Source organism: Sinocyclocheilus grahami, unplaced genomic scaffold (assembly GCF_001515645.1).
Source record: "Sinocyclocheilus grahami isolate Dianchi unplaced genomic scaffold, SAMN03320097.WGS_v1.1 scaffold526.1, whole genome shotgun sequence".
In the NCBI taxonomy this organism is placed as follows: domain Eukaryota; kingdom Metazoa; phylum Chordata; class Actinopteri; order Cypriniformes; family Cyprinidae; genus Sinocyclocheilus; species Sinocyclocheilus grahami.
In genome coordinates this window covers 113,949-138,053 of record NW_015505705.1, presented here as the reverse complement: position 1 = coordinate 138,053, position 24,105 = coordinate 113,949, and the positions used below count along the sequence as shown (strand labels likewise).

General features: G+C 38.7%; 2 protein-coding genes across 3 annotated transcripts; one reads left to right on the top strand and one right to left on the bottom strand.

Annotated features, from left to right (window-relative positions):
* Window positions 1-395: 395 nt before the first annotated feature.
* On the bottom strand, window positions 396-14,084 carry cnih2 (cornichon family AMPA receptor auxiliary protein 2). Of its 2 annotated transcripts, none has more exons than XM_016237852.1 (8): window positions 14,010-14,084; window positions 13,515-13,678; window positions 11,886-12,542; window positions 8,243-8,311; window positions 5,043-5,090; window positions 2,846-2,958; window positions 2,613-2,756; window positions 396-2,260 (listed from the first exon to the last, which is right to left on the bottom strand). In XM_016237852.1, exons 3-8 carry the CDS (start codon window positions 11,964-11,966, stop codon window positions 2,233-2,235), a joined length of 483 nt encoding a protein of 160 aa, XP_016093338.1. In that variant the 5' UTR covers window positions 11,967-12,542; window positions 13,515-13,678; window positions 14,010-14,084; the 3' UTR covers window positions 396-2,232. The 2 variants fall into 2 exon arrangements, with proteins under 2 accessions (XP_016093338.1, XP_016093339.1); XM_016237853.1 differs by lacking the exon at window positions 14,010-14,084 and adding an exon at window positions 13,840-13,946.
* Window positions 14,085-16,250: 2,166 nt separating this feature from the next.
* Window positions 16,251-19,901, top strand: wdr74 (WD repeat domain 74). Its single transcript, XM_016237839.1, has 10 exons — window positions 16,251-16,444; window positions 16,603-16,709; window positions 16,798-16,922; window positions 17,011-17,074; window positions 17,977-18,120; window positions 18,217-18,318; window positions 18,765-18,921; window positions 19,160-19,302; window positions 19,490-19,543; window positions 19,707-19,901. Exons 1-10 carry the CDS (start codon window positions 16,384-16,386, stop codon window positions 19,893-19,895), a joined length of 1,146 nt encoding a protein of 381 aa, XP_016093325.1. The 5' UTR covers window positions 16,251-16,383; the 3' UTR covers window positions 19,896-19,901.
* The last annotated feature ends 4,204 nt before the right edge of the window (window positions 19,902-24,105 follow it).

The following is a 24,105-nucleotide window of genomic DNA, read 5'->3' as shown; positions in this document are numbered from 1 at the left end:
GCAAAGCTAAATTTTCAGCATCATTACTCCAGTCTTCAGTGTCACATGATCCTTCAGAAATTTGTCTAATACGCTAATTTGCTGCTAAAAAAAACATTTCTTAATATTATCAATGTTGAAAATAGTTGTGCTGCCTAATATTTTTGTAAAAAATTGTCTTACATTTTTCGGTATTATTTGATGAATAGAACAGCATCAAAATAGCAGCATTTCTTGAAATTATTATAATTATTTTTGTAAAACTTAAAACTATAAAAGTCTTATGTCACTTTTGATTAATTTATTGCATCCTTGCTGAATAAAAGGTTAAAAAAAGCCTACAGACCCTTACATATATTTAAATGCAAATCAACAAACAAACTTTTTTTGGCAACATTATTTTATTAGAACATGTGTAATTGCTTTTCGAGTATTTAAGATACTTGGTTGTATTCAACTGAATACAGACCACAAAGTTACCAAAGGTGCTGTAGCGTACATTAATGAATCATGTATAAAAGACATAATCATGCAGGTATTCTTAAATGTAGATACTGCATGTGAACTAATATTAATCACAAAAAGACATTCAGTGATGACGTCTATAATGAAGACCCAGTCGGTTGTCTCTCGGCCCACATTCCTGTGCTAATAGTGATTGTCCAGGGTAGGCCTATATATTCACATTTTTTAGGGTACATCAAGTCAAAGCCAAGATGGAAAGAAGACCCAGGAGTTCAAACCAGATAGGCTGTGTTGCTAAAAAAGCACTCAGATGTGTTGTTATTAAATTGCTCGCTTGTTGCGCTGAAATTTTAAGTGTAATACAAAGCCGTTCTAGCTAGTGCACCAGCAGCTCAGGAGAGATATGCTCGGCCACTCTATTCATCTACAAAGCTAGAACTACACACAGCTTAGATAAATAATCATTAATCTACTTGTTTAGCAGAATGATGGACACAGCACAACACAGTAACTCCAGGTGAGGCAAATTGAGAGGCCCTATGATACACAGAACAGAGTGGCATTAAATGTTGTATATAGCCTTGACAACACAGAAGATTGCCTGAAAAGTTTTGTGTATCATACTTGATGTGAGACCGCCATCGTTGTCATGACAACATCATCAGTCTGTTGTCCAAAGCATCATCGGCGAAAGTTTCCGACACCATCATCTGCATTACGGCCTGCTGTGTTCGGCTGTCTCTCGCACGTCAGCCCACTCAACGCAAATTAGTCTTCCTCTGTTGTTTGCTACAGTTCATCTGTTGGCATTCCAAAAGTGCTTTTATGATTTGTCACAGTCTATCGAGTATTTGAACTCCGGCAGAGGTTGGGGTCAGATCTCTCTTCTCTCCAGTACGGCCCGTCATGCATGCCCGTCTCAATTAAGAGTCTGCCGCTCTGCTTGACCGCTCATCCTCACCGCAGCCACCATGATGGATGAACCCGGAACATGGGGTGTCAGTATGCAGGTGTGATGCTGCTCAAACAGTTTCTCCGGTTTGTGATACTTATCTCATTGGTTGATTTGCTTTGAAATGTCTTTGTAAACGTCACCATCAAATTTGACGTAAAAATATACTTCTTGTGCGGTTGTTTAAGGACACTAATAGAACTACCCTGACCGAACTGCAACAACTGAGCCATATATTCATAATTTAATCAATTATTATATTGTACCTCTACATACAGGGTACATTTATCTACCACAAATACTGAAAGAGCAAATACTTAGCAGTTATTAAATACTTTGACATAAGTTATCCGAAGAAAAAGACGTTGCAACAAAGTCCACGGTCTATTGATGTAAAATTCAAGGTAACATTCTGTAATGGCCTCAGTAGCACGTTATGTGTCTCTACATAGACACTTAAGAACTATTCGTTGCAATGAGCAGCAGAAATTTTCAGCAGCCCTTGAGAAATGAAATGGTGTTACAAAACATCTACACTGCCTGAGCCTTTTGTTCACCATATTTCTCTCTGTCTATTGCACTCATTTTCTTTTGGTCCACCTCTCCACTTGTTTTTTTTAATGGCAGTGACTGAGGCAGCTTTACATCGATGGCTTTAAATGCCTCCTTGTCTTGAGCTTTTTCTACATCTGTCCATCATCCATCCCCACCCAGGAGATCTGAGGAGGAGCTGAACAAGGTTTGTGGATGAGGGAGAGGAGAGCGCGACATAGTTCGGTCTTTATTCTGTCGTTTTTCTCCTTTCTTTCGTAATCGTCTGTCCTTCATTTGATCACTTAGAAGCTGACCAAAGCATACACCATACTGCAAAAGAGACAGAGAGAGAGAAATTAATTAAGAGAGATATACTAAAAAACTTTCACCATCTACTTCAAATTAAGAAAGATATTCTGAGAAAAAGTCAGTGTTCAGTGTCACTTGATCCTTCAGAAATCATTCTAATATGCTGATTTTGTGCTCAAGAAACATTTCTTATTATGTGCCGCTGAATTCTTTTTGTTTCTTTTATTTCTTATTTTACGTTTCTTTTGTAGAAGTTCGAGAAGCCCATTGTTCCTCTCAGATGATGAAGTAGGTGATAGTAATGCCATCAATAAAATCCAAACATAAGATCATGTCTAAATGGGCAGATGATACATGAATGAGGAGGGTTTACCTGTACAGATAGTAGAAAAAGGACAGAAGGTAGAAGCCTAGCTTGCACCAGGACTCCTTTTGGCAGTAATTCAGAATGTCTGCATTCATCACACTCACTGGATCATACATAACCTCAGACCCATCTGCAGGACGGTGGAAAAACCTGAGGGAGAAAAAAAGAGAGAGGGGGAATTGCTATAGAGACCCATTTTGAAATTTCAATAAAGTAGATGTGAGGGAAAGTTTGATCACCTCCAGAGGTGATAGAGGAGCAGGGGGATGTTAAGGCCCAGAGTTACCCACTCTCCTGCACACATGAACATCAGACAGAACAGCCCGTGGATGGAATACTCTGGAACCACCAGCTGGGGGATAGGGATAGTTTCAAGTACTCATCATGTTTGTAAGCATGAATTCAGATATTCGTCATAAGTATCTTTTGCCCATTCAATTCTGACTCTTAAAGTGTGTGTGAAAAATGAAATACATGAGTCTGCCTCCACGTACAGAGCAATAAAAGCAAAGGGGGGCGAGAAATGAAAAGAGGTAGAATGATAGCACTTTCAGGAAGACAGGAAGTAGATAATTTTGTGGTTCTTTGGGAGATACAGAATGTTTCAGGGGTCTGGTTACCGATATTCTGGGGTTTATGGGAAGATATTTAAAACTGCATTGTCATGACATTTCTAGCTATTAAAGTATGGATGCATGACACACTAAGTTTGGGGTCACCAAGATGTTTTTTTAAAGGGGTCATATGATGTTGCTAAAAAGAACATTATTTTGTGTATTTGGTGTAATGAAATGTGTTTATGCAGTTTAAGGTTAAAAAAACACATTATTTTCCACATACTGTACATTATTGTTTCTCCTCTATGCCTGGCCTTTCTGAAACGTGTCGATTTTTACAAAGCTCATTGGTCTGAAAAGCCAGGTGTGCTCTGATTGGCCAGCTTTCCAGAGCATTGTGATTGGGCGAATACCTCAAGCATGTGACGGAAATGTTACGCCCCTTACCATACTGTGATGCCGTGTCCCGGCCAGAGCGACGAGAAAAAAACATTAAAACCCATTACAAACGAGACATTTGTTGCATCCAGTAAAAACTTACTTACAGTCTGTGAGTCAGAACAGCCGGCATTGTAGTCTACTCTCCCAAGATCAGGAAACAGTCCTCCATAAAATGTGCTGCACACATCTGAATATTTGGGTTGAACTGTTCTGGAACAGTGTTGTAAATACAACTTAACCACTGATTTCTAGTCGTGTCCTCTTTTGGAAGACCAAACAAAGTAGTTTCGCTTTCACAATGAAACACACAGCGACACAAGGCGGGCTAGAGTGAGCGGCAGCTGGCAGGCTTGTGAAAGGCGCGGCCAGCGGATTCGACAAAGGAGCGTCCAGCGGGCTTGCGGCAACCACATGTGACGACCCCGGGCTGGACTCTGCTTCGTCCACGGTGAAAGCCGATCTGGTGATCCACAACGTGAAGTTGATGTATTTCCTCAGGCATGACGAAGTGAATATCATCCTCTTTTGGAAGACCAAACAAAGTAGTTTCGCTTTCACAACAAAACACACAGCGTCTTCACAACATAGCGGCCGCGGCAACAACAATACTACAGTGAGAATAAAAGTTATGCCTTCATTCTTTGCGTGAACATTTGGGCGGCGTTATGCAAATCTTCCCACATCGTGACGTAGACATGTGGGGGCGTGTTAGAACGAGCCGTTTTAGGTAGGCGTGGTTGACTCTTAACTTTTATAAAGAATATCTCTTTGGATTTGAGACTTTAGTCTTTGCAACTTTACAGATCTTCTTTATGCCCCAAGAGCTTGTAACACTCCAAAGAGAAAGGAAAAATTGAAATCGCATCATATGACCCCTTTAAAGAAGTCTCTTACTCTCATCAAGGCTTCTATCTTGTTTTTCTGTGTCACATGATCCTTCAGAAATCATTCTAACATGCTGATTTGCTGCTCAAGAAACATTATTTTTGTGGAAACCGTGATACATTTTTCCAGGATTCTAGAAAGCTGATCAAATGAATGCATGCTTGCCGAATAACAGTACTAATTTCTTTAAAAAAAAAGAAAAATATTTCCACTGACCCCAAGCGTTTGAATGATAGTGTACATCAGTGCTTTATTAATTATCAGCTGATATTAGACATTTTATAATTTATTTGAATATCCATTTTTTATACTGTGTAGTGTGTATTATAATGTTGTGATGCATAAATGTACCTGCAGCATTTAAAAAAAATTTATTTAAATTTTTATTGTTTTATTTTATTTTATAATTTTTTTGCCAAATAAGGGTATCAGCAATTGTATCACAATTGTACAATCAGTGCATCTCTACTAGCTGTTTTAAGGGGTTCTCTTGCATGTCCTCCCCACTTTATATATGCTTGCACTCGACTTGATCTGCAAGAATTTCACTCACCCTTCGGAGGAGGTTGCAGATTCTTTCGATATTCAATATTCTTTCCCTCTGAGGAAAAACAGAAGAACGCAATCAAATTTTTAACAGCACGTTCTGACTGTTTTGTAAGCGTGCGGCATGGATGCATGTTTCTGCGTGTGTGTTCACATACAGTGGGTACGGAAAGTATTCAGACCCCCTTAAATTTTTCACTCTTTGTTATATTGCAGCCATTTGCTAAAATCATTTAAGTTAATTTTTTTTCCTCATTAATGTACACACAGCACCCCATATTGACAGAAAAACACAGAATTGTTGACATTTTTGCAGATTTATTAAAAAAGAAAAAGTGAAATATCACATGGTCCTAAGTATTCAGACCCTTTGCTGTGACACTCATATATTTAACTCAGGGGCTGTCCATTTCTTCTGATCATCCTTGAGATGGTTCTACACCTTCATTTGAGTCCAGCTGTGTTTGATTATACTGATTGGACTTGATTAGGAAAGCCACACACCTGTCTATATAAGACCTTACAGCTCACAGTGCATGTCAGAGCAAATGAGAATCATGAGGTCAAAGCAACTGCCTGAAGAGCTCAGAGACAGAACTGTGGCAAGGCACAGATCTGGCCAAGGTAAAAAAAAAATTTCTGCTGCACTTAAGGTTCCCAAGAGCACAGTGGCCTCCATTCCTTAAACGGAAGACGTTTGGGATGACCAGAACCCTTCCTAGAGCTGGCCGTCCGGCCAAACTGAGCTATCGGGGGAGAAGAGCCTTGGTGAGAGAGGTAAAGAAGAACCCAAAGATCACTGTGGCTGAGCTCCAGAGATGCAGTCGGGAGATGGGAGAAAGTTGTAGAAAGTCAACCACCACTGCAGCCCTCCACCAGTCGGGGCTTTATGGCAGAGTGGCCCGACAAAAGCCTCTCCTCAGTGCAAGACACATGAAAAAACACCTGAAGGACTCCAAGATGGTGAGAAATAAGATTCTCTGGTCGGATGAGGCCAAGATAGAACTTTTTGGCCTTAATTCTAAGCGGTATGTGTGGAGAAAACCAGGCACTGCTCATCACCTGTCCAATACAGTCCCAACAGTGAAGCATGGTGGTGGCAGCATCATGCTGTGGGGGGGTTTTTCAGCTGCAGGGACAGGACGACTGGTTACAATCGAGGGAAAGATGAATGCGGCCAAGCACAGGGATATCCTGGACGAAAACCTTCTCCAGAGTGCTCAGGACCTCAGACTGGGCCAAAGGTTTACCTTCCAACAAGACAATGACCCTAAGCACACAGCTAAAATAACGAAGGAGTGGCTTCACAACAACTCTGTGACTGTTCTTGAATGGCCCAGCCAGAGCCCTGACTTAAACCAAATTGAGCATCTCTGGAGAGACCTAAAAATGGCTGTCCACCAACGTTTACATCCAACCTGACAGAACTGGAGAGGATCTGCAAGGAGAAATGGCAGAGGATCCCCAAATCCAGGTGTGAAAAACGTGTTGCATCTTTCCCAAAAAGACTCATGGCTATATTAGATCAAAAGGGTGCTTCTACTAAATACTGACCAAAGGGTCTGAATACTTAGGACCATCTGATATTTCAGTTTTTCTTTTTTAATAAAATCTGCAAAAATGTCAACAATTCTGTGTTTTTCTGTCAATATGAAAATAACCTTGGCCAGATCTGTGCCTTGCCACAACTCTGAGCTCTTCAGGCAGTTCCTTTGACCTCATGATTCTCATTTGCTCTGACACGCACTGTGAGCTGTAAGGTCTTATATAGACAGGTGTATAGCTTTCCTAATCAAGTCCAATCAGTATAATAAAACACAGCTGGACTCAAATGAAGGTATAGAACCATCTCAAGGATGATCAGAAAAAATGGACAGCACCTGAGTTAAATAGAGCTCAGAGACAGAATTGTGAGCTCAGAGACAGAATTGTGGCAAGGCACAGATCTGGCCAAGGTTACAAAAAAAAATTCTGCTGCACTTAAGGTTCCCAAGAGCACAGTGGCCTCCATTCCTTAAATGGAAGACGTTTGGGACAACCAGAACCCTTCCTAGAGCTGGCCGTACGGCCAAACTGAGCTATCGGGGGAGAAGAGCCTTGGTGAGAGAGGTAAAGAAGAACCCAAAGATCACTGTGGCTGAACTCCAGAGATGCAGTCGGGAGATGGGAGAAAGTTGTAGAAAGTCAACCACCACTGCAGCCCTCCACCAGTCGGGGCTTTATGGCAGAGTGGCCCGACGGAAGCCTCTCCTCAGTGCAAGACACATGAAAGCCCGCATGGAGGACTCCAAGATGGTAAGAAATAAGATTCTCTGGTCTGATGAGAACTTTTTGGCCTTAATTCTAAGCGGTATGTGTGAAGAAAACCAGGCACTGCTCATCACCTGTCCAATACAGTCCCAACAGTGAAGCATGGTGGTGGCAGCATCATGCTGTGGGGGTGTTTTTCAGCTGCAGGGACAGAACGACTGGTTGCAATCGAGGGAAAGATGAATGCAGCCAAGTACAGGGATATCCTGGACGAAAACCTTCTCCAGAGTGCTCAGGACCTCAGACTGGGCCGAAGGTTTACCTTCCAACAAGACAATGACCATAAGCACACAGCTAAAATAACGAAGGAGTGGCTTCACAACAACTCTGTGATTGTTCTTGAATGGCCCAGCCAGAGCCCTGACTTAAACCCAATTGAGCATCTCTGGAGAGACCTAAAAATGGCTGTCCACCAACGTTTACCATCCAACCTGACAGAACTGGAGAGGATCTGCAAGGAGGAATGGCAGAGGATCCCCAAATCCAGGTGTGAAAAACTTGTTGCATCTTTCCCAAAAAGACTCATGGCTGTATTAGATCAAAAGGGTGCTTCTACTAAATACTGAGCAAAGGGTCTGAATACTTAGGACCATGTGATATTTCAGTTTTTCTTTTTTAATAAATCTGCAAAAATGTCAACAATTCTGTGTTTTTCTGTCAATATGGGGTGCTGTGTGTACATTAATGAGGAAAAAAAAATTAACTTAAATGATTTTAGCAAATGGTTGCAATATAACAAAGAGTGAAAAATTTAAGGGGGTCTGAATACTTTCCGTACCCACTGTATGTGCATGTATGCCATCTCAGTGTCTCTGAAACCTGCTGTTCACAGTTGGGAGAGTGATGCCGAGTAGTTTGTGCTGTGTGAAAGGAATCGTGATCTAAGAAAAGCCTTACCGCTCTGGTGGGGTTGCTCTGATCGATGGGATTTTTGAAGTCTGTGCGCAGCTCATCAAAAGCAATAATCTTGAGAAGAGACAAACATAATTCGTGTTACATGAGCATTTAAACAAAACCACTGGAGATTTTGGAGGTTAGAGACGATGTAGGATGATTGTACCATTTGTGGCCCTTTTTATCTTTAACTTTTCACAATAACTAGCCATTCCTACAGCTTCAAGCTATGTTCTCCCCTCCTTCCTTTTCCCCATATAGATCCATATCTCCTGCCATCCCCTCACTTCGTTCTCTGTAAACAGACGCAGTTGCCATGGTGATCGAATGAGCCCCTAAGCAGGCATCATGGTTGCTATAGAAGTGAGTTCACATTCTTATTGGCTGAGAGCCATACAAAGATAGGGGGAGAAGGAGAGGAAAGGGAGATGGGGTGTCAGAACCAAATTACGGTTTGATAAGCATTCTCAATAACATGGTTTCTCGCCGCATGCTCTCATACGCAGACTCTCAGCCTCCCCCACTCTCTGTCTCCATACTCTCTCCATCTCTCACATACATTTACACACACACTCAAACCAAATGACTCATGTTTAGAATCTCTCCCACTCCTGTCATTTCATTAGTCAATACTCAGTCATTTCAAGTCTGTTTCTTAATGGCCTTTTGAATGTCTTACAAGTAAGGTCTGCAGTCTAATGCCGATCTGAAAATATCCCTGACTTCTGGTTTGGCATTCAGGGCTAGTGTTTTAGTGTTTCAGACAGATTTTAACAGTTCAGGGCCATTGTGTTTGTCTACTGTTGCCTTTTGCGAGAATGCCGCCTCTAATATGAAGAATACAGATGATGTTGAAGTCTCTGGCGGCGACTGTGCAAATTTCATTTGTGATTCTACAGACAGTGGGCTGGCACAGAACAACCAGTAGAGTTCAAATGAGCTGTTGACCTCTTCCTCTTCAGCGGTCTCTCTCTCTGTGTTTGTGTGCATTGGTGAATCTCACTAAAAGATATCTAAGTCATATTATACCTCAAAATGAAAAGAAGAAAAATAAGAAATTATATATTTTTTTAATTAAAATGAATTAATATTTTTGAACCCACAACCAGAGGATAAGCAGTTTGGAAAGTACAGGTGCATCTCAATAAATTAGAATGTCGTGGAAAAGTTAATTTATTTCAGAAATTCAACTCAAATTGTGAAACTAGTGTATTAAATAAATTCAGTGCACACAGACTGAAGTAGTTTAAGTCTTTGGTTCTTTTAATTGTGATGATTTTGGCTCACATTTAACAAAAACCCACCAATTCACTATCTCAATAAATTAGAATATGGTGACATGCCAATCAGCTAATCAACTCAAAACACCTGCAAAGGTTTCCTGAGCCTTCAAAATGGTCTCTCAGTTTGGTTCACTAGGCTACACAATCATGGGGAAGACTGCTGATCTGACAGTTGTCCAGAAGACAATCATTGACACCCTTCACAAGGAGGGTAAGCCACAAACATTCATTGCCAAAGAAGCTGGCTGTTCACAGAGTGCTGTATCCAAGCATGTTAACAGAAAGTTGAGTGGAAGGAAAAAGTATGGAAGAAAAAGATACACTGAGAGAACCAACTGAGAGAACCGCAGCCTTATGAGGATTGTCAAGCAAAATCGATTCAAGAATTTGAGTGAACTTCACAAGGAATGGACTGAGGCTGGGGTCAAGGCATCAAGAGCCACCACACACAGACGTGTCAAGGAATTTGGCTACAGTTGTCGTATTCCTCTTGTTAAGCCACTCCTGAACCACAGACAACGTCAGAGGCGTCTTACCTGGGCTAAGGAGAAGAAGAACTGGACTGTTGCCCAGTGGTCCAAAGTCCTCTTTTCAGATGAGAGCAAGTTTTGTATTTCATTTGGAAACCAAGGTCCTAGAGTCTGGAGGAAGGGTGGAGAAGCTCATAGCCCAAGTTGCTTGAAGTCCAGTGTTAAGTTTCCACAGTCTGTGATGATTTGGGGTGCAATGTCATCTGCTGGTGTTGGTCCATTGTGTTTTTTGAAAACCAACGTCACTGCACCCGTTTACCAAGAAATTTTGGAGCACTTCATGCTTCCTTCTGCTGACCAGCTTTTTGAAGATGCTGATTTCATTTTCCAGCAGGATTTGGCACCTGCCCACACTGCCAAAATCACCAAAAGTTGGTTAAATGACCATGGTGTTGGTGTGCTTGACTGGCCAGCAAACTCACCAGACCTGAACCCTATAGAGAATCTATGGGGTATTGTCAAGAGGAAAATGAGAAACAAGAGACCAAAAAATGTAGATGAGCTGAAGGCCACTGTCAAAGAAACCTGGGCTTCCATACCACCTCAGCAGTGCCACAAACTGATCACCTCCATGCCACGCCGAATTGAGGCAGTAATTAAAGCAAAAGGAGCCCCTACCAAGTATTGAGTACATGTACAGTAAATTAACATACTTTCCAGAAGGCCAACAATTCACTAAAAATGTTTTTTTTTATTGGTGTTATGAAGTATTCTAATTTGTTGAGATAGTGAATTGGTGGGTTTTTGTTAAATGTGAGCCAAAATCATCACAATTAAAAGAACCAAAGACTTAAACTACTTCAGTCTGTGTGCATTGAATTTATTTAATACACGAGTTTCACAATTTGAGTTGAATTACTGACATAAATGAAATTTTCCACAACATTCTAATTTATTGAGATGCACCTGTAGATGGATGGATAATATTTTTGAAATATACATTATTGTTGAATTATATATATTAATATTATTGTAACATAATTTTCATGACATTTTCCCCTAGAATTTTCCTTGCCGTAAAGCATCTAGACGTTAGTTTTTGTTTTTTTTTAAATTGTGATTCTCATTATATTGTCATTATTGAAATAGTTTTTTTTTACTCAATTACTGTAATAGAACTTTTTGTCAAATTAAAACTTCCAAAGTTAAAGGCAGTACAACAAATACTACCATGATGTACAATGACGTATAAATAAATTTTTAAAGCACATATTTTTCATATATATTATATATAAATGATTATATATATGTATACAGTATGGAGAATTAATGTGCTTAATTGCTAAATTAAACTAAATATGTGATTTAAAAGTAATGTGCTTAATATCTCAAATAATGGTCCTAAAAATATCCTTCATTTTCAAAGTAAAATATCATTTCTTAATTTTTTTTCCAGGTGCAATCATTCTTAAGGTTTTGTGAGATTCACATTTACATTATTGACTGTATGTATGTGTGCATTTGTGTGCAGACTGTGCACATACACACAGGTAGGCTCCCGCCTCTTTCCTCCGTTTTTTCTTCTGTATCCATCTACTTGTTCTGTAAATCATCAATCCTCCATGACTCAGAATGTCTGCTCTATTAATAACTGCCGCGATTTGTATTCACCTCAAGGATAAGGCCTCTTGTTAAGGGCAGTGGAGACAGCTTGGACACACCAGTCTCTGTGCTCAAAAACTGGCACGAACACACACACGCATACACACATTCACACTCACAAAGTCAAACACTTGGCAATGACATGGATTCCGATGCCAATTGAAATGGAAGTGTGACAGTGTTACAGGTAACAGGAACTCGTACAAATAAGGTCTAAAACTACAGACGTACCTGCCAGATGACGAAGAAGATGAGGGCAGCGCACAACACGAGTGTTAACATGTAGCAAAAGGCCGCAAAGGTGAAGGCCATGGCTGTGCCAGCCAGCCTGACGGTGATCTGGGTCGAGAGAGGGCGAGGGGGAGTTTTCCCCTGCTCTCTCTCTCTGTCTCTCTTTACACTCTCACCACCTTCAAGGAAGTTACAAAGCACTTCCCTCTTCTTCTGTCTCTCCTCTTAAAGCTTGCGGTCCAGCTTAGGATGAAGTCGGGATAGAATTAGAGAGGAATCTTCTTGGTCTGGAGCTGCAGATATGAGGCGTCTGGCTGGTTATCCGCCTCCGCTGGCTGAAGCGTCTTGTAACGTGTGGCTGGACAGTGTGTATTTGTGTGTAATTCTTCCTCTCTGTCCACCCAAGATAACTGTTAGAGCTGTTTCCTCTTTTCAGTCTCTCTGCCGTCTCCCCTGTTCCTTCACTTGCTCTCCTTCTCCCTCTCTGTCTTTCTCTCTGATTGGCAGAAGGGGGTTTGTATGTATGTGGAGAATCGCTCCCCTCCCCCGGCTCTAAGATTAGTGCTGCACACTGGGTCCACACACCTTATTTACAGCAGAACACCTTAAAAAATATCTTGTGGGCACGTCAGAGGATGAATGTCCTCGGTATACATTCTGAAAAACAGACATTGATTCGAGTTACACTCTTAAAAATAAAGCTTCCAAATGGGAGTTTTTGCAGTGATGCCATAGCAGAACCATTTTTGGTTCCCCAACGAACCTTTCAGTGAACAGTTCTTAAAAGAACCATTTTTTTTAAAGTGTGAAGAATATTTTAATAATCTGTAATATAAAAAGCCTTTATGCAATGGAAAAGTTCATAGATGTTAAAGGTTCTGCATGAAACCATTGATGCCAATGAAGAAACTTTATTTTTAAGAGTGTCTAAAGTAATGGATGAATGTGTTTGGCCCTAACTCGATGAATGATTGTTGAACAGTAATTACAATTAGACACATTTTAACTGCCATAGTGTTGTCATTTTAAACAATAACTGGACACATTTGTAGATCTAATCGACAGGTCTTGATCCATATCCTCTCTTAGAATGAAAAATAATTGATCAGTTTTAAGTGCTGATAATTTGGTATTATGGATAATAACATGAACACATTAATGACAATGTAATCTTAATAAAAATTTAAAATCACTCCTTTAGATGGAATTTGTGACTTCAAAATGAGTCATTGAGACTGTAAGTGTAAACAAAACATTATTTTTACAAAAAAAATCTTTGTTTGAGTAGCTTGCTTAGTACGGATTTGTAGCCAAAAAATTTTTTTATTATAAATTATTATCCAGAGAAATCTATACAAGGCTTTGCAGACATGTGCATTTCCAAGACACTATTGCATTTATTTAAAATTTGTACTGGTGGATTTGGCTAATGCAAAAAAAAAAAAAGAAGTAAAATGTGCCAATTTTTGCATTTGCAGCTGTGCATGAATCCATAACAAAACTGTAATGGTGTTCAATTCTTCTAAACAGTGAAAACATGAATAAACAAAGACGTTCAAAATGACCGTGAAGAATGGTTAAATAAGTTAGCTGTGATACATGACAGAATGAAAGAACAAGAGCATTTACCTGTGTTTTCTGAAGCAGCGGTGCAAGTCTGTCTATGTCTGTCCTCTCTCCCCTCAGTTTCCTCTCATCAATCTGGGTCGACACCATGTCAGAAATCTCTGGTCTGCTTTGCTCTGGGTGTCAGTGTTGGTCCCATCACAGCCTCTCATTGGCTGCTGGGTGCTCTGCGACCAGGTATGAAACAGCAGAAAGAAGCAAAACATGCATGAATGTGCTGGCCATATTTTTCTGTTTTATCTCATGCTTTTGATCCCGCGCAGCTTTCTGAAGTCTGACACTTAATTAACTTAGCGTTCTTCTCTTTTCCCCCCTCCATTTGCCTTACCCATTTATCCTCCGCTTTCTCTCGCTCTCATTCCTTCTCTGCCATTCTCAGTTTTTTACGAATTCAAGCATTCCCTGCTGGTATTTGATCTCAAAAGCAGAACCAACAGAAAAGCCCTTCTCTCTCATCCACATCTCTTTGATTAGAATTAAAATGTGATGTTATATTACCTCTGATCTCAGTGCTCAACTACAGTCAACAGTCTTCCCTTCCTCCGTCCCTCTATTTTCTGCCCTACTCTCTCATTCCCTGGAGAGATATGAGGGGGCAGAGGAAGCTTTTCTTCTTTGGCTTCCTTTGTTTGTCTCTCACTCTCTCTCTCTCTCTCTCTCTCCCTCCCTCTTTTATTTTCTTACTGTCTCTCTCTCATACAATAGTTACCTTCTTGATGAAAGTGCGTCTCTGTCACTGCAGGAGGATGAAGTAAGGTTTGATTCCATCTTTTTCTTTTTAGTCAAATCTGCAGTCATGTCTTCAAAGATCATGAGTAGAACAGAGTTGTTTTTTTCATTCACAATCTGTTTTTTCATTTTTTTCACATGCAGGGTTCTAAAAATTCTGTGAAATTCCATGATTTTATGATAAATAATAATAAAAAAAAATAATAGATTAAAAAGATAAAAATGTATTAGTGTACAAATATCTCCAGTAAGACAAAAATATAGTATTTTAGTCAATTAAAAAAAAATAAATTCCATTATAAGTTCCATTATATAATTTTTATAATTAGTATATTTATTCATAATATTATTAATTATAATAATTATTATAATAGGCTATATTAGCTAACACTATTTTACAGTGTTCTTGTTACATATTACATGTACTTACAATAATAATAACAGTAAAGTATGCGTAATTACAAGAAACTAACCTAATTCTTCTTCTTCTACTTAATATTTCCAGTTTTTCCATAACTGTAGAAAACCTGCTTATAAAAAAGGTTCATACTGTATAATATCACACCTTTGAATATGTCTGGGTTTCCTGCAGCCACCTCATTTAGATATAGTGTCAAGTCCATTTTCAATGAATACTCCCTGGGGAACTTCTTTTCTTCTCTCATTAGCTATGTTTTCAAATCATCCCCACAATGTCTCCATCTTTGTTTATAGTGTTCTTTAAAGCGTGGGAAATATTGAAACTTGATTGACATGCTCCCCAGGGAGAAGAGACTGGATCATTCCAACATTAAGGCTTCTAATTTGCTTTTATTGCTTACATTACTGCAGCAATATAGGCAGCATTCTCTGTTTTTCAGAAAAACTGACAAATATCCTAAAGCACATACAACACCTTTGACAGATTTTTCCAGTATGCTATGTGGGTGCTCTTCTAATGGAGTCCAAGAGTACCATCTGCTGGATTCTTTCATACTCTGAAAGCCTCCTCTCTTTACTGTCCTTCATGAAATGCTATTTTAGGGCAGCCGCAACTGATTTAGTTACTTAAGTGCTGATATGTGTTTTAGATTTGTTTAAAAATTAATATTCAATCTGTTACAAAATAAATAAAGGAGTGTCTGCGGAAACTTTTTGAAAACAATCATTATTTTTGCAGTTCCATTTGGTGCAGCTAGTGTTGCTAATTCCTTATAGCTGTGGTTTTTAACCAGGGGGCCCCAGCACACTTCCAAGGAGATGACTAACAATTATTAAAATAAAACAAAACAAGGTTTAAAATAAGATAATCAAGATATAAGCTGAAATCATTCTTCTTTTAATTTGTTCCCTTAACGACTGACATTTTTATTTAAGAACCAGGGTTCACATGATTTCGGATGACTTTTAAAAGCATTATTTCTAGATTTAGAGAAGTCATATAAATGGGGGGGATGGAAAGATAGGGGGGGGGGGGGGAATTTATTGGGTAGAAATTGCTATTAGTTAAAAAAAATTACAAAGTAGAAATGTCACGTAAATTAACTGATAATAAAAGGTGTTCAAAACTTATAAAAAAGAATATTCAGTTATTGGGATGATGGAATTTAATTATTCATAACGATTTTATTTTAATTATTTTAATATATAGTCACACCTATCTGTAAATTAGCAGCCATGTCTTTATAGCAGAATTAACTGAAATAAAAGGGAGACTTCACAAAAAATAAAACAATAATTAATTAATTAATTAATTAATTAATAAAAAAAAGAAGCTACTCACCTTCATGTTGTTATAAAACCTGTCTGGCTTACTTTCTTCCATGGAAGACATCCCTAACATTCTGCCTAGTGCCTAGAAAGTCCCTTTCTTTGCTCATATCTAATATATTTTGTGTTTAAGTGAAAAAAGTGAAAATTGTAGGATAAACACTACATATCGAGATAGTTTATAATACTTTCATCCAACTGTAGTAAATGTAATCGCATGACAACATGCTGAAACTCGCACTGATGTTTAGCGTCAGTAAACCCAGTCTTAGTGGGGGACGGAACCAAAAGTCCTTAGGTTGCGCGTTACAGCCGGACGTAGTTGTGTGCGACAGTAACGTGGAGATCTGTTTTTATTAAGTCAGTAACTCCAAAATCACTCGTTTTCTTTCAAATGGCTGCAAATAGCCAAATATGCTCAATATGGCTTGGATCCGAGACTGGAATATTAAAAGGTAAATGGATTTCCGTCTATTTGTCGACATATTGTACTTTTTATGACTGGATAGCTAGCCATGTATGGTACACGTGAGTTGGCACCACATATCTGCCATTTAATTTTCTTGAGGGCCACTGAACTAATGATTTGTTATTATCCATATTTCATCTCAAGGGGTAAGTTTAACCAAAAAGCAGGCGTTTAACTTTTGTGAGATGAGCTGCATGAGTCGGGATCAGGAGGTTTGTGTGATGGCATGGGGAGACCCTCACGAATCAGAGGTGAGAAAGAGAGAGAACTGGACTAGCAGACTTCATCACCATGATTTAGTGGCTGACAGACGCTGTCTATGTGTGTATGTCTTTGCAGGTGTTAGTGGGCAGTGTGAACGGCACTGTGAAAACTTTCAGCACAGATAAGGGAATCTTCACAGCGACCAGAGAGTGTGGAGATCCTTCACAGGGCAGGTTCACAGGACTGGCTGTCACTGACAGGTGGTTGCCAATATCATGTTATGCTGATGAATTACTGGATGTTTTGATGTACTGTAGGAATGAAGTACTTTCTTTCCTTCTTTTCCAGTTCTGTGATTACATGTGTGGAGTCAGGACTGCTGAAGGTGTGGAAGGAAGGAAGTACAGAAACCGTAAGTCAGTGTGGTGTGCTATATTTGATTTTAAGATTTTTTTTATTCCAATTTCTTTTATAATTGTTATACATGCACTTGTATGGTCTTATGTTAATAAAAGAAATGCTACTTGAAATGTTTGTACTTTAAAAATGTATCTGTCACACTACAGGACTGTTTACTAAACATAAAATGTTAAAAATGCTGAAAAAATGAAAACTAACATTAATCTCTCTGCATCTAGAAATGAATCCCTGCAGATTCAGGGTGAATTTCAGGATCAAAAAGCAAAAAATAAATAAATACTACGTTAGTAGTGTGTATATATAGACAGTTATATTCATCACTTGATTTGTTTGCATGTTACTGTGATAAAGTAGATAGAGTAGACATTAGGTTGCCTTTCAGTACAGTACATTAAAAGGGTTTTTGTCCCCATAATATAAACCCACAAACAGCTCAATATCACATAAAAGCAAAATTATATAAAATTTTAATTGTCATTTATCACTGCATTTTAATTATGATGATCTTCAGAAATGAACCAGTCAAAAGCGGTTTTTGTATATATTTTGTATGTATCGCCTCCATATATTTTTGCATGTATATTTGTTCATTTTTATTTACTCATTGTTGGTCAGATGAGGGGTCTGACTGTTTAAAAGAAATGGGAGGAGATGTTTTATTGTGCTGTCTCTTCAACTAAAAACACATAAAGTGACCCAACACTGACTATTTTACTTGTTGTTCCTTATATAGCTAGTAGCATAGTAGTAGCGCTGCTTCTACTATTTGAATTGTAGATTAGGATTGAATAATGTATGATGATCTCTTCATCTTTATGATAATTTTTTTTGTCTCTTAAGATAAATGTGGACTTACAGTAAATCTCAAACAACCTCATCTGTCTCTGTTCTTAGGCTGAGGTAAATGTTGGAAATGGAATATGCAGAATGCAACAGAACCAATCAAAGCGGCATTGTGTGGCTACAGGGGGTAAAGAGAACCCGCTGAAAGTCTGGGATCTGGAGAGACCAGATAAGCCAATATTCACAGCCAAAAATGTAAGGCATAAGAAAAAAAAACTCAAACCTTTTCAACCCCACTAGTTTATTAGCTTTGTGTTTCAAGCTCTTCCTTTTTTTTCTTTGATCCATCAGGTAGCTCATGACTGGTTGGATATGCGAGTGCCCGTGTGGGTGAGAGACATTGGCTTTATCCCAGATTCAGATAAAATAGTCACATGCACTGGACACCATCAGGTTTGTCTTTACTCTGGCTTTATCTATGTGCGCTTGTCTACTGTTGTTTCCTACACTTTATCTACACTGGACACATTTATTCCATCTGGAATCAAATGATTTAATTTATAAATATCATATATCTGATTTTTTTTGTTTACAGTGAATACCTGAGTTTATGTACACTATCATTCAAAAGTTTGTTGTCAGTAAGATTTTATTTAATTTTTTTACATTTTCTTGAAAGTCTCTTTATGCTCACCAACTGAATTCTGGGTGTTCTGGCTTAGATTTAATAGTTACGAAAGATTCTGAAATATATTGTGAGCTGATCATCTTTTTCAGCTTGTCCCTAACCCTTTGCTATTGTATTTATTCATGTCTTCCTTTGTGTTTTAAGGTAAACATCTGTGATCAAACATGACTCAAAATATCTTGCCCTCTCTGTTCTGCTCCTCCTCCGTCAGGTGCGTGTGTATGACCCCTCGACGCCTCAGAGAAGGCCAGTGTTGGAGGCTCGGTTTGGAGAGTACCCGCTCACAGCACTCTCTGTTCCTGCCAACCAGGGCACAGTGGTCGTGGGCAACACTCATGGGGAGCTCGCCATCCTTGACCTCCGGAAAGGTAAGCAGTAGGTGGATGCTCCGTTTATTTTGTTCTCTTAGGCAGGCTTGGATCTGCATGAAACCAGTTGTTTTGAACTGAAGCTCCATTGCTTAGGGTTTTTTGTCCTGGATCTGTGTGTGTTCCAAGTATAAAGGATGTATTTGGCCAGCTGTTCTCTATATATGCGCTGTAATATTATTGAACTCCTGAGAGTTTTGTTTTGTCTGACCCCATTTTCTTCTCTCTCTGCCTGCAGGGCTTGTGTGTGGGTGTCTTAAGGGTCTGGCGGGGGCAGTGCGTGGGTTGCAGTGCCATCCTTCCCTCCCATTGGTGGCCTCTTGTGGTTTAGATCGTTTTCTGAGAGTACACAGCCTGAAAGACCATTCCTTACAGCACAAGGTATGGATGCACAAGAAATCGTGTTTCTTTCTCTATTCTCCCTGCGCTTCATCATTTTTATTCTCTCTGCAGATTTCTGCATAGCCCCTCTCCTCTTTTTTTCCATCTAATTGCATGTACCATATAATCAGAAGTGCCTCCCACTCACTGTCGTGTTTGTATAAATGCACATATTTTCTCTGTGCAGGTATATCTGAAGTCACGACTCAATTGTGTTCTGCTGTCTAGCAGAGAACTGGAGGTAAGCAGCAGTTCAGTGTCAGAGGGAGCATCCTTTTTGATGATTTGCTTTATGTAACTGCCTATCAACAGTAACAACAATGGAAGTTGCTTTCTCGCTGAAGACTTTATACTGCATCCTAATGACTTAAACGCTTGACTATTTATGTGCTTTTCTCTTATAGTCCTCAAATGCTGATTTTAGTGGAGACGTAGAAGAGGTGAAAGCAGAGGAAGAGGAGGATGAGGTTTGGGATACCATGGAAACGGTGAAGGAGAAGGCAAAAAAGAGGGCCGCACAGAAAGACGAAGCACCTGTTACTGGAGTAGATGGGAAAAAAGAAAAGAAAACTAGTAAAAAAAAAAAAAAGTGATGTAAAGTGATTTCTAATGGACATTTTTATAATTTTATACACAGTTTGTCATGTCATGAGTAAAACTTTTATCATCAGTGGCCAAGAAGAAACTTAAACCTGAGAGACTGTATAATATGGATATACTGTATATTATTAATAGGTGCAGATCATTATTTTGGCCCATGAAGTGAATTTGAACATGAAATGTGATATTCAAATTACATTTTAAATGTGTAAAAATCTCTGCTTAACTGGAACAAGTGAACCAGTTTGTGAAAACAAACAATTTGTCCCATTAATCACTGTATTAAACAGAATTGAATGAAGAGACTGCATATCATAAACACAGAATCTTTCAGAAACATGTCTTCATCGTTTTCTGACAATCAACTGACTCAATTAAAAAATGTATCACCGAACTGTCACACATATTAGTAGTGTGCACTTCAGAAAATGTTTCCTACAGAAATCTAAAAGAAAATTTTTTGGCCTGTTATATGTTAAAGGCTCTACAATACTGCTTTATATGAAGTTACAATTCTTTCCCAAGCCCTATTTATAGTATCCTTTTCATAATTAATTTGATGTGTATTTTACTGAGATGAGAATAGAAACTTGAATCTGTGCTGATCTGGTCCTTGACTTGACCGTGAATGACCATACACACCTGTGCTTGTGTGGGTGTGTGTATTACACAATGCGTTATGCACACTTAAACACACCCTATTCTAGCCTCTGATAAGATAAGGAACATCTTGGTTAGCACTGAAACTGTCGACTTTGTAAATGAGAACGTTAGTAGCTCATGACTGATTTGTGAAGCTGTACATCTCAAAAACTTAACATTTGCCAGTACAGTTCTGTTATAACTACCGAGGAATCACATCAAATTAAAAAACAAATTCTGTCCAAGCTTCTTGTTAGGGTAAAATGTATTTATAAATCTGATTATAGACAGTGGTGTTCAAGGGATGAAATGTGGTTTCCAAATGTACGATTTTTATGGTATTTAGTGTATCTAATAAGTGACACCTTCAACGTGATGGATACTTTACCATGGAAACATTTTGAAGGAGCTGAAGGGCATAAAATATAGAGAGAGTGAAGAAGTATGACAACATGAACTGAACTCTGAGACTTTGCAGTGTGGAGAGCCAGTATAACTGACTGTTGACTTGCGATTAAAGAACCAGAAGTGTGGCTTTATATGCAGGACAACAGCCTCAACATTTCCTGTATGGTTCTGGTAAATTTTGAAAGCCATAAAACATTGCATGTTTGTGAGTTGACCCTGTACGCTATAACAAGGTCGTAACCACTGGAAAGATTTCATTTCCTCCTTTAAAGTGAGGGAAATAGCTGAAATTAACCCCAGAAACACAACCATTACATTACATATCCTGAAATGTATTTATCGTACAGGCGTACTATAATTCTTTAAGCATTTTCCAACAGTTTGAGTACAATGTTAAATTGTGTGTCTGGATTTTTTTTTCTTCTTTTTACTGGAAGTCCGATCCCAAAACTCTTATCACAAGAAACACAAGGAGATTTTGACCATTTACACCCAGACTTCCACCTGCCTGAGGTACTATATTATGTGCTTAGATGGAGTATTTTGTCGTGGTACATTAATTGACGCACCATTCTTGTGTTTGACAATCAAAATTCCTTCACATAGTGTGCACTTCTGTGCTCTTTAGCCTAACAATGGCAATAATTAACCCTCTCTCATGAGCATTTTATTATCCTGTTATAAAGCCTTCTTGTTTTTCATTCTTTGATCAATGTTTAGAGTCCATAGTCTATTTTATCTATTCTAATCATGCAGCATTACCTCATGCTGTGCCATTACCAGTAATTAAGACATTGACCTACATCACATTTGCTGATTTATAAATCAAGCCTTAGCAACTCTCAGTGGCTGAATATGCCATATGATTATGCCACAGCCATATGATGCAAAAATAAGACTTTAAAGTAGTTTTCGTGATATTCAACAAGCAATGTTCTGATTCTTTATATAGTAAATTATAATAAAACTGCACCCCCGAGTGGTTCATTATATTTATAATAAACTAAACTTGCAGGACTTAAGAATTGAATGCTTATTTTGCCCACAACATCTGCATAGTCCATTTGAATGAAATGTGTTTCTTTGAAAAAATTATAAATGTACCTAAGAGCATACAAAATAGGGTCTTGAGATAGTCTGTGTGTAAGTCCATAGGAGTCCAGGATGTTGGATGTGAGGGGCAGGGCCAAAAAGATGTTAAATATTGACAAGGAGTATAATTATTAACTAAGCTTAAACTTCAAATCACTTTTAAACTGGCCTCTCTCGGCCTGACATAGCACTGCTGACCGACGCTCCCCTCTCACCTGCCTGCTCTCTTGTGATGCTGTCACTAACTTTGCTGTTTTCAGTTCATTTTTTATTTTTTATAGCCATATTTTACTTTGCTTCTGTTAATTCTTTAATCTCTATATTTAGAAAAAGGTTTCTTTTGTTTTCATACATTATAATTTTTTCCCCTGATACATCTTGCTCCAAAAACCTGGACACCCACGAGGAAGAACTGTGAATGTAAGTAACTCTTTCTTGAAAATAAAGTACTGGGTACATATGTGAGGAACATGGAGTGTGTAATTTTTGAGAAAAATCATGGAGGTTCACATCTTTGCCTCGCCTCTCTGCCATTACGCTGATTCATGCAGGAATTTGCATTAACATCTGTCTGTTTGTTTGTAAAAGGCTAGATTAATATTCTAATGTAAATATACCCGCATTGTCTAAGTCAAGCTAATGCTTTTAAAGAGGATAAGAAAAGAATGTAAAAGGCTTGTGCTCGGCCCTCAAACATTTGAAACATTACTTTCCAAGAACAGGATCTTACAAATCAATCACAAGGGGCGTACGTTTTAGAAAGATATTTAAAATGTGTTCATTAAATGAAGCAAATTGCAGATAACTGAAGTTCAAATGCAAATAAATGGCAGTCTTAGGTTGACTCAATCTGTTTATACAACAATCGCAGACTACTGTCATGTCAAATTTTTTGCTGTTGTTTTCTTTTCTACAAAGTAGATTTGATCAAATACATGTGAGTGTTACTCTGATATCAAGTTCAGCAACTGGGAATTGTCATAAAAATGAACCACCTACATGAGTTCACGCCATTGATTTTCTCTCACCCTACACAAATGTTGGATACGGCGCAGGGATGAGAAAGATAATGGTGGATTCAAAAGATGATAACAAGAGCCGATAACACAGACTGACTCATGTGCTGTGTGCCCCCTTTAATTGCTTTATTATGCTGTTTTTCCAAAGGTAGCAAGAAGCAGAGGAAGGTTTACAGCAAGGCAAAGTCTAAAATATGATATAAACTAAGAAACCAAGAAGAGAGAAAGAACATGATAGAGCATGTGGGATGGGTAACTCATGACTAAAAGGAAGTGATATCTACAAAATTAAAACTTAGGGACATAAAGGCACATCAATTATTGAGCGGCACACCCTTTTTTCTCTCAGTCCATACACAAATTCTGCCGAGCACCCTCGTGTTGACTGCCGTCATAAAATTGCTGTTATCAAGATCAGTCTTAGCACTTTGGACGTGCTGTTGGCCAATAATGGAGTCTATGGCATGTCATAAAGATGAGAAAGAAACAAGAGGTCAAAGTCATGAACCAACAGAGAAACTCTCACATGTCCTTAATGGCAGTCATTAGCCATTGTCTGAATCCTGATTTAACCCTCTAACTTGGTTTTCTATGCTTTCATTTCAGGTGGCACCACTTCTTCTTCTTCTTTTTTGGCATCTTCTTATTTTCTTTTTATTTATTTATCTTTAGAAAACTTGAAGAACTACCCTGTATAGTGAGAATGGGACACTGACTCTGTTACATTTGTGAGGGAATATGTGCACTTCCTTCCGCTGTCCAAAGGGGACACATTCCAAAGATTTGGTGCTGACTGGGTGTAACAGCAACTCCATGTGGAAGGTTTCTTATGTCTTCCAGTGGAGCTGCTGTTGCGTGCAGATAGTCACCTTTATCTCCATTGATTCTGCGTGAAAATACATTCCTAATTAATTATCTGTAATTATCAATTATGTGGCTGTAAATTTATTTGCATGTTGTCAGAAAGCATGTTTAACCCAGTGTCTAGGACACAGGATGATGACCTATGAATTGACAGCCAGTGTTTGCAGTCCAGCTGCCT

Bases quoted from the DNA above. Each gene is read 5' to 3' on its own strand.
- cnih2 (XM_016237852.1), bottom strand. From the start codon at position 11,966: ATGGCCTTCACCTTTGCGGCCTTTTGCTACATGTTAACACTCGTGTTG. The intron at 5,091-8,242 runs GTAAGGCTTTTC...GTTTTTCCTCAG, and splicing joins AGAGCAACCCCACCAGAGCG to AGGGAAAGAATATTGAATAT. The intron at 2,757-2,845 runs GTGATCAAACTT...TTTCTCCCTCAG, and splicing joins CTCCTCTATCACCTCTGGAG to GTTTTTCCACCGTCCTGCAG.
- wdr74 (XM_016237839.1), top strand. From the start codon at position 16,384: ATGGCTGCAAATAGCCAAATATGCTCAATATGGCTTGGATCCGAGACT. The intron at 18,922-19,159 runs GTAAGCAGTAGG...CTCTGCCTGCAG, and splicing joins CATCCTTGACCTCCGGAAAG to GGCTTGTGTGTGGGTGTCTT. The intron at 19,544-19,706 runs GTAAGCAGCAGT...TTTCTCTTATAG, and splicing joins TGTCTAGCAGAGAACTGGAG to TCCTCAAATGCTGATTTTAG.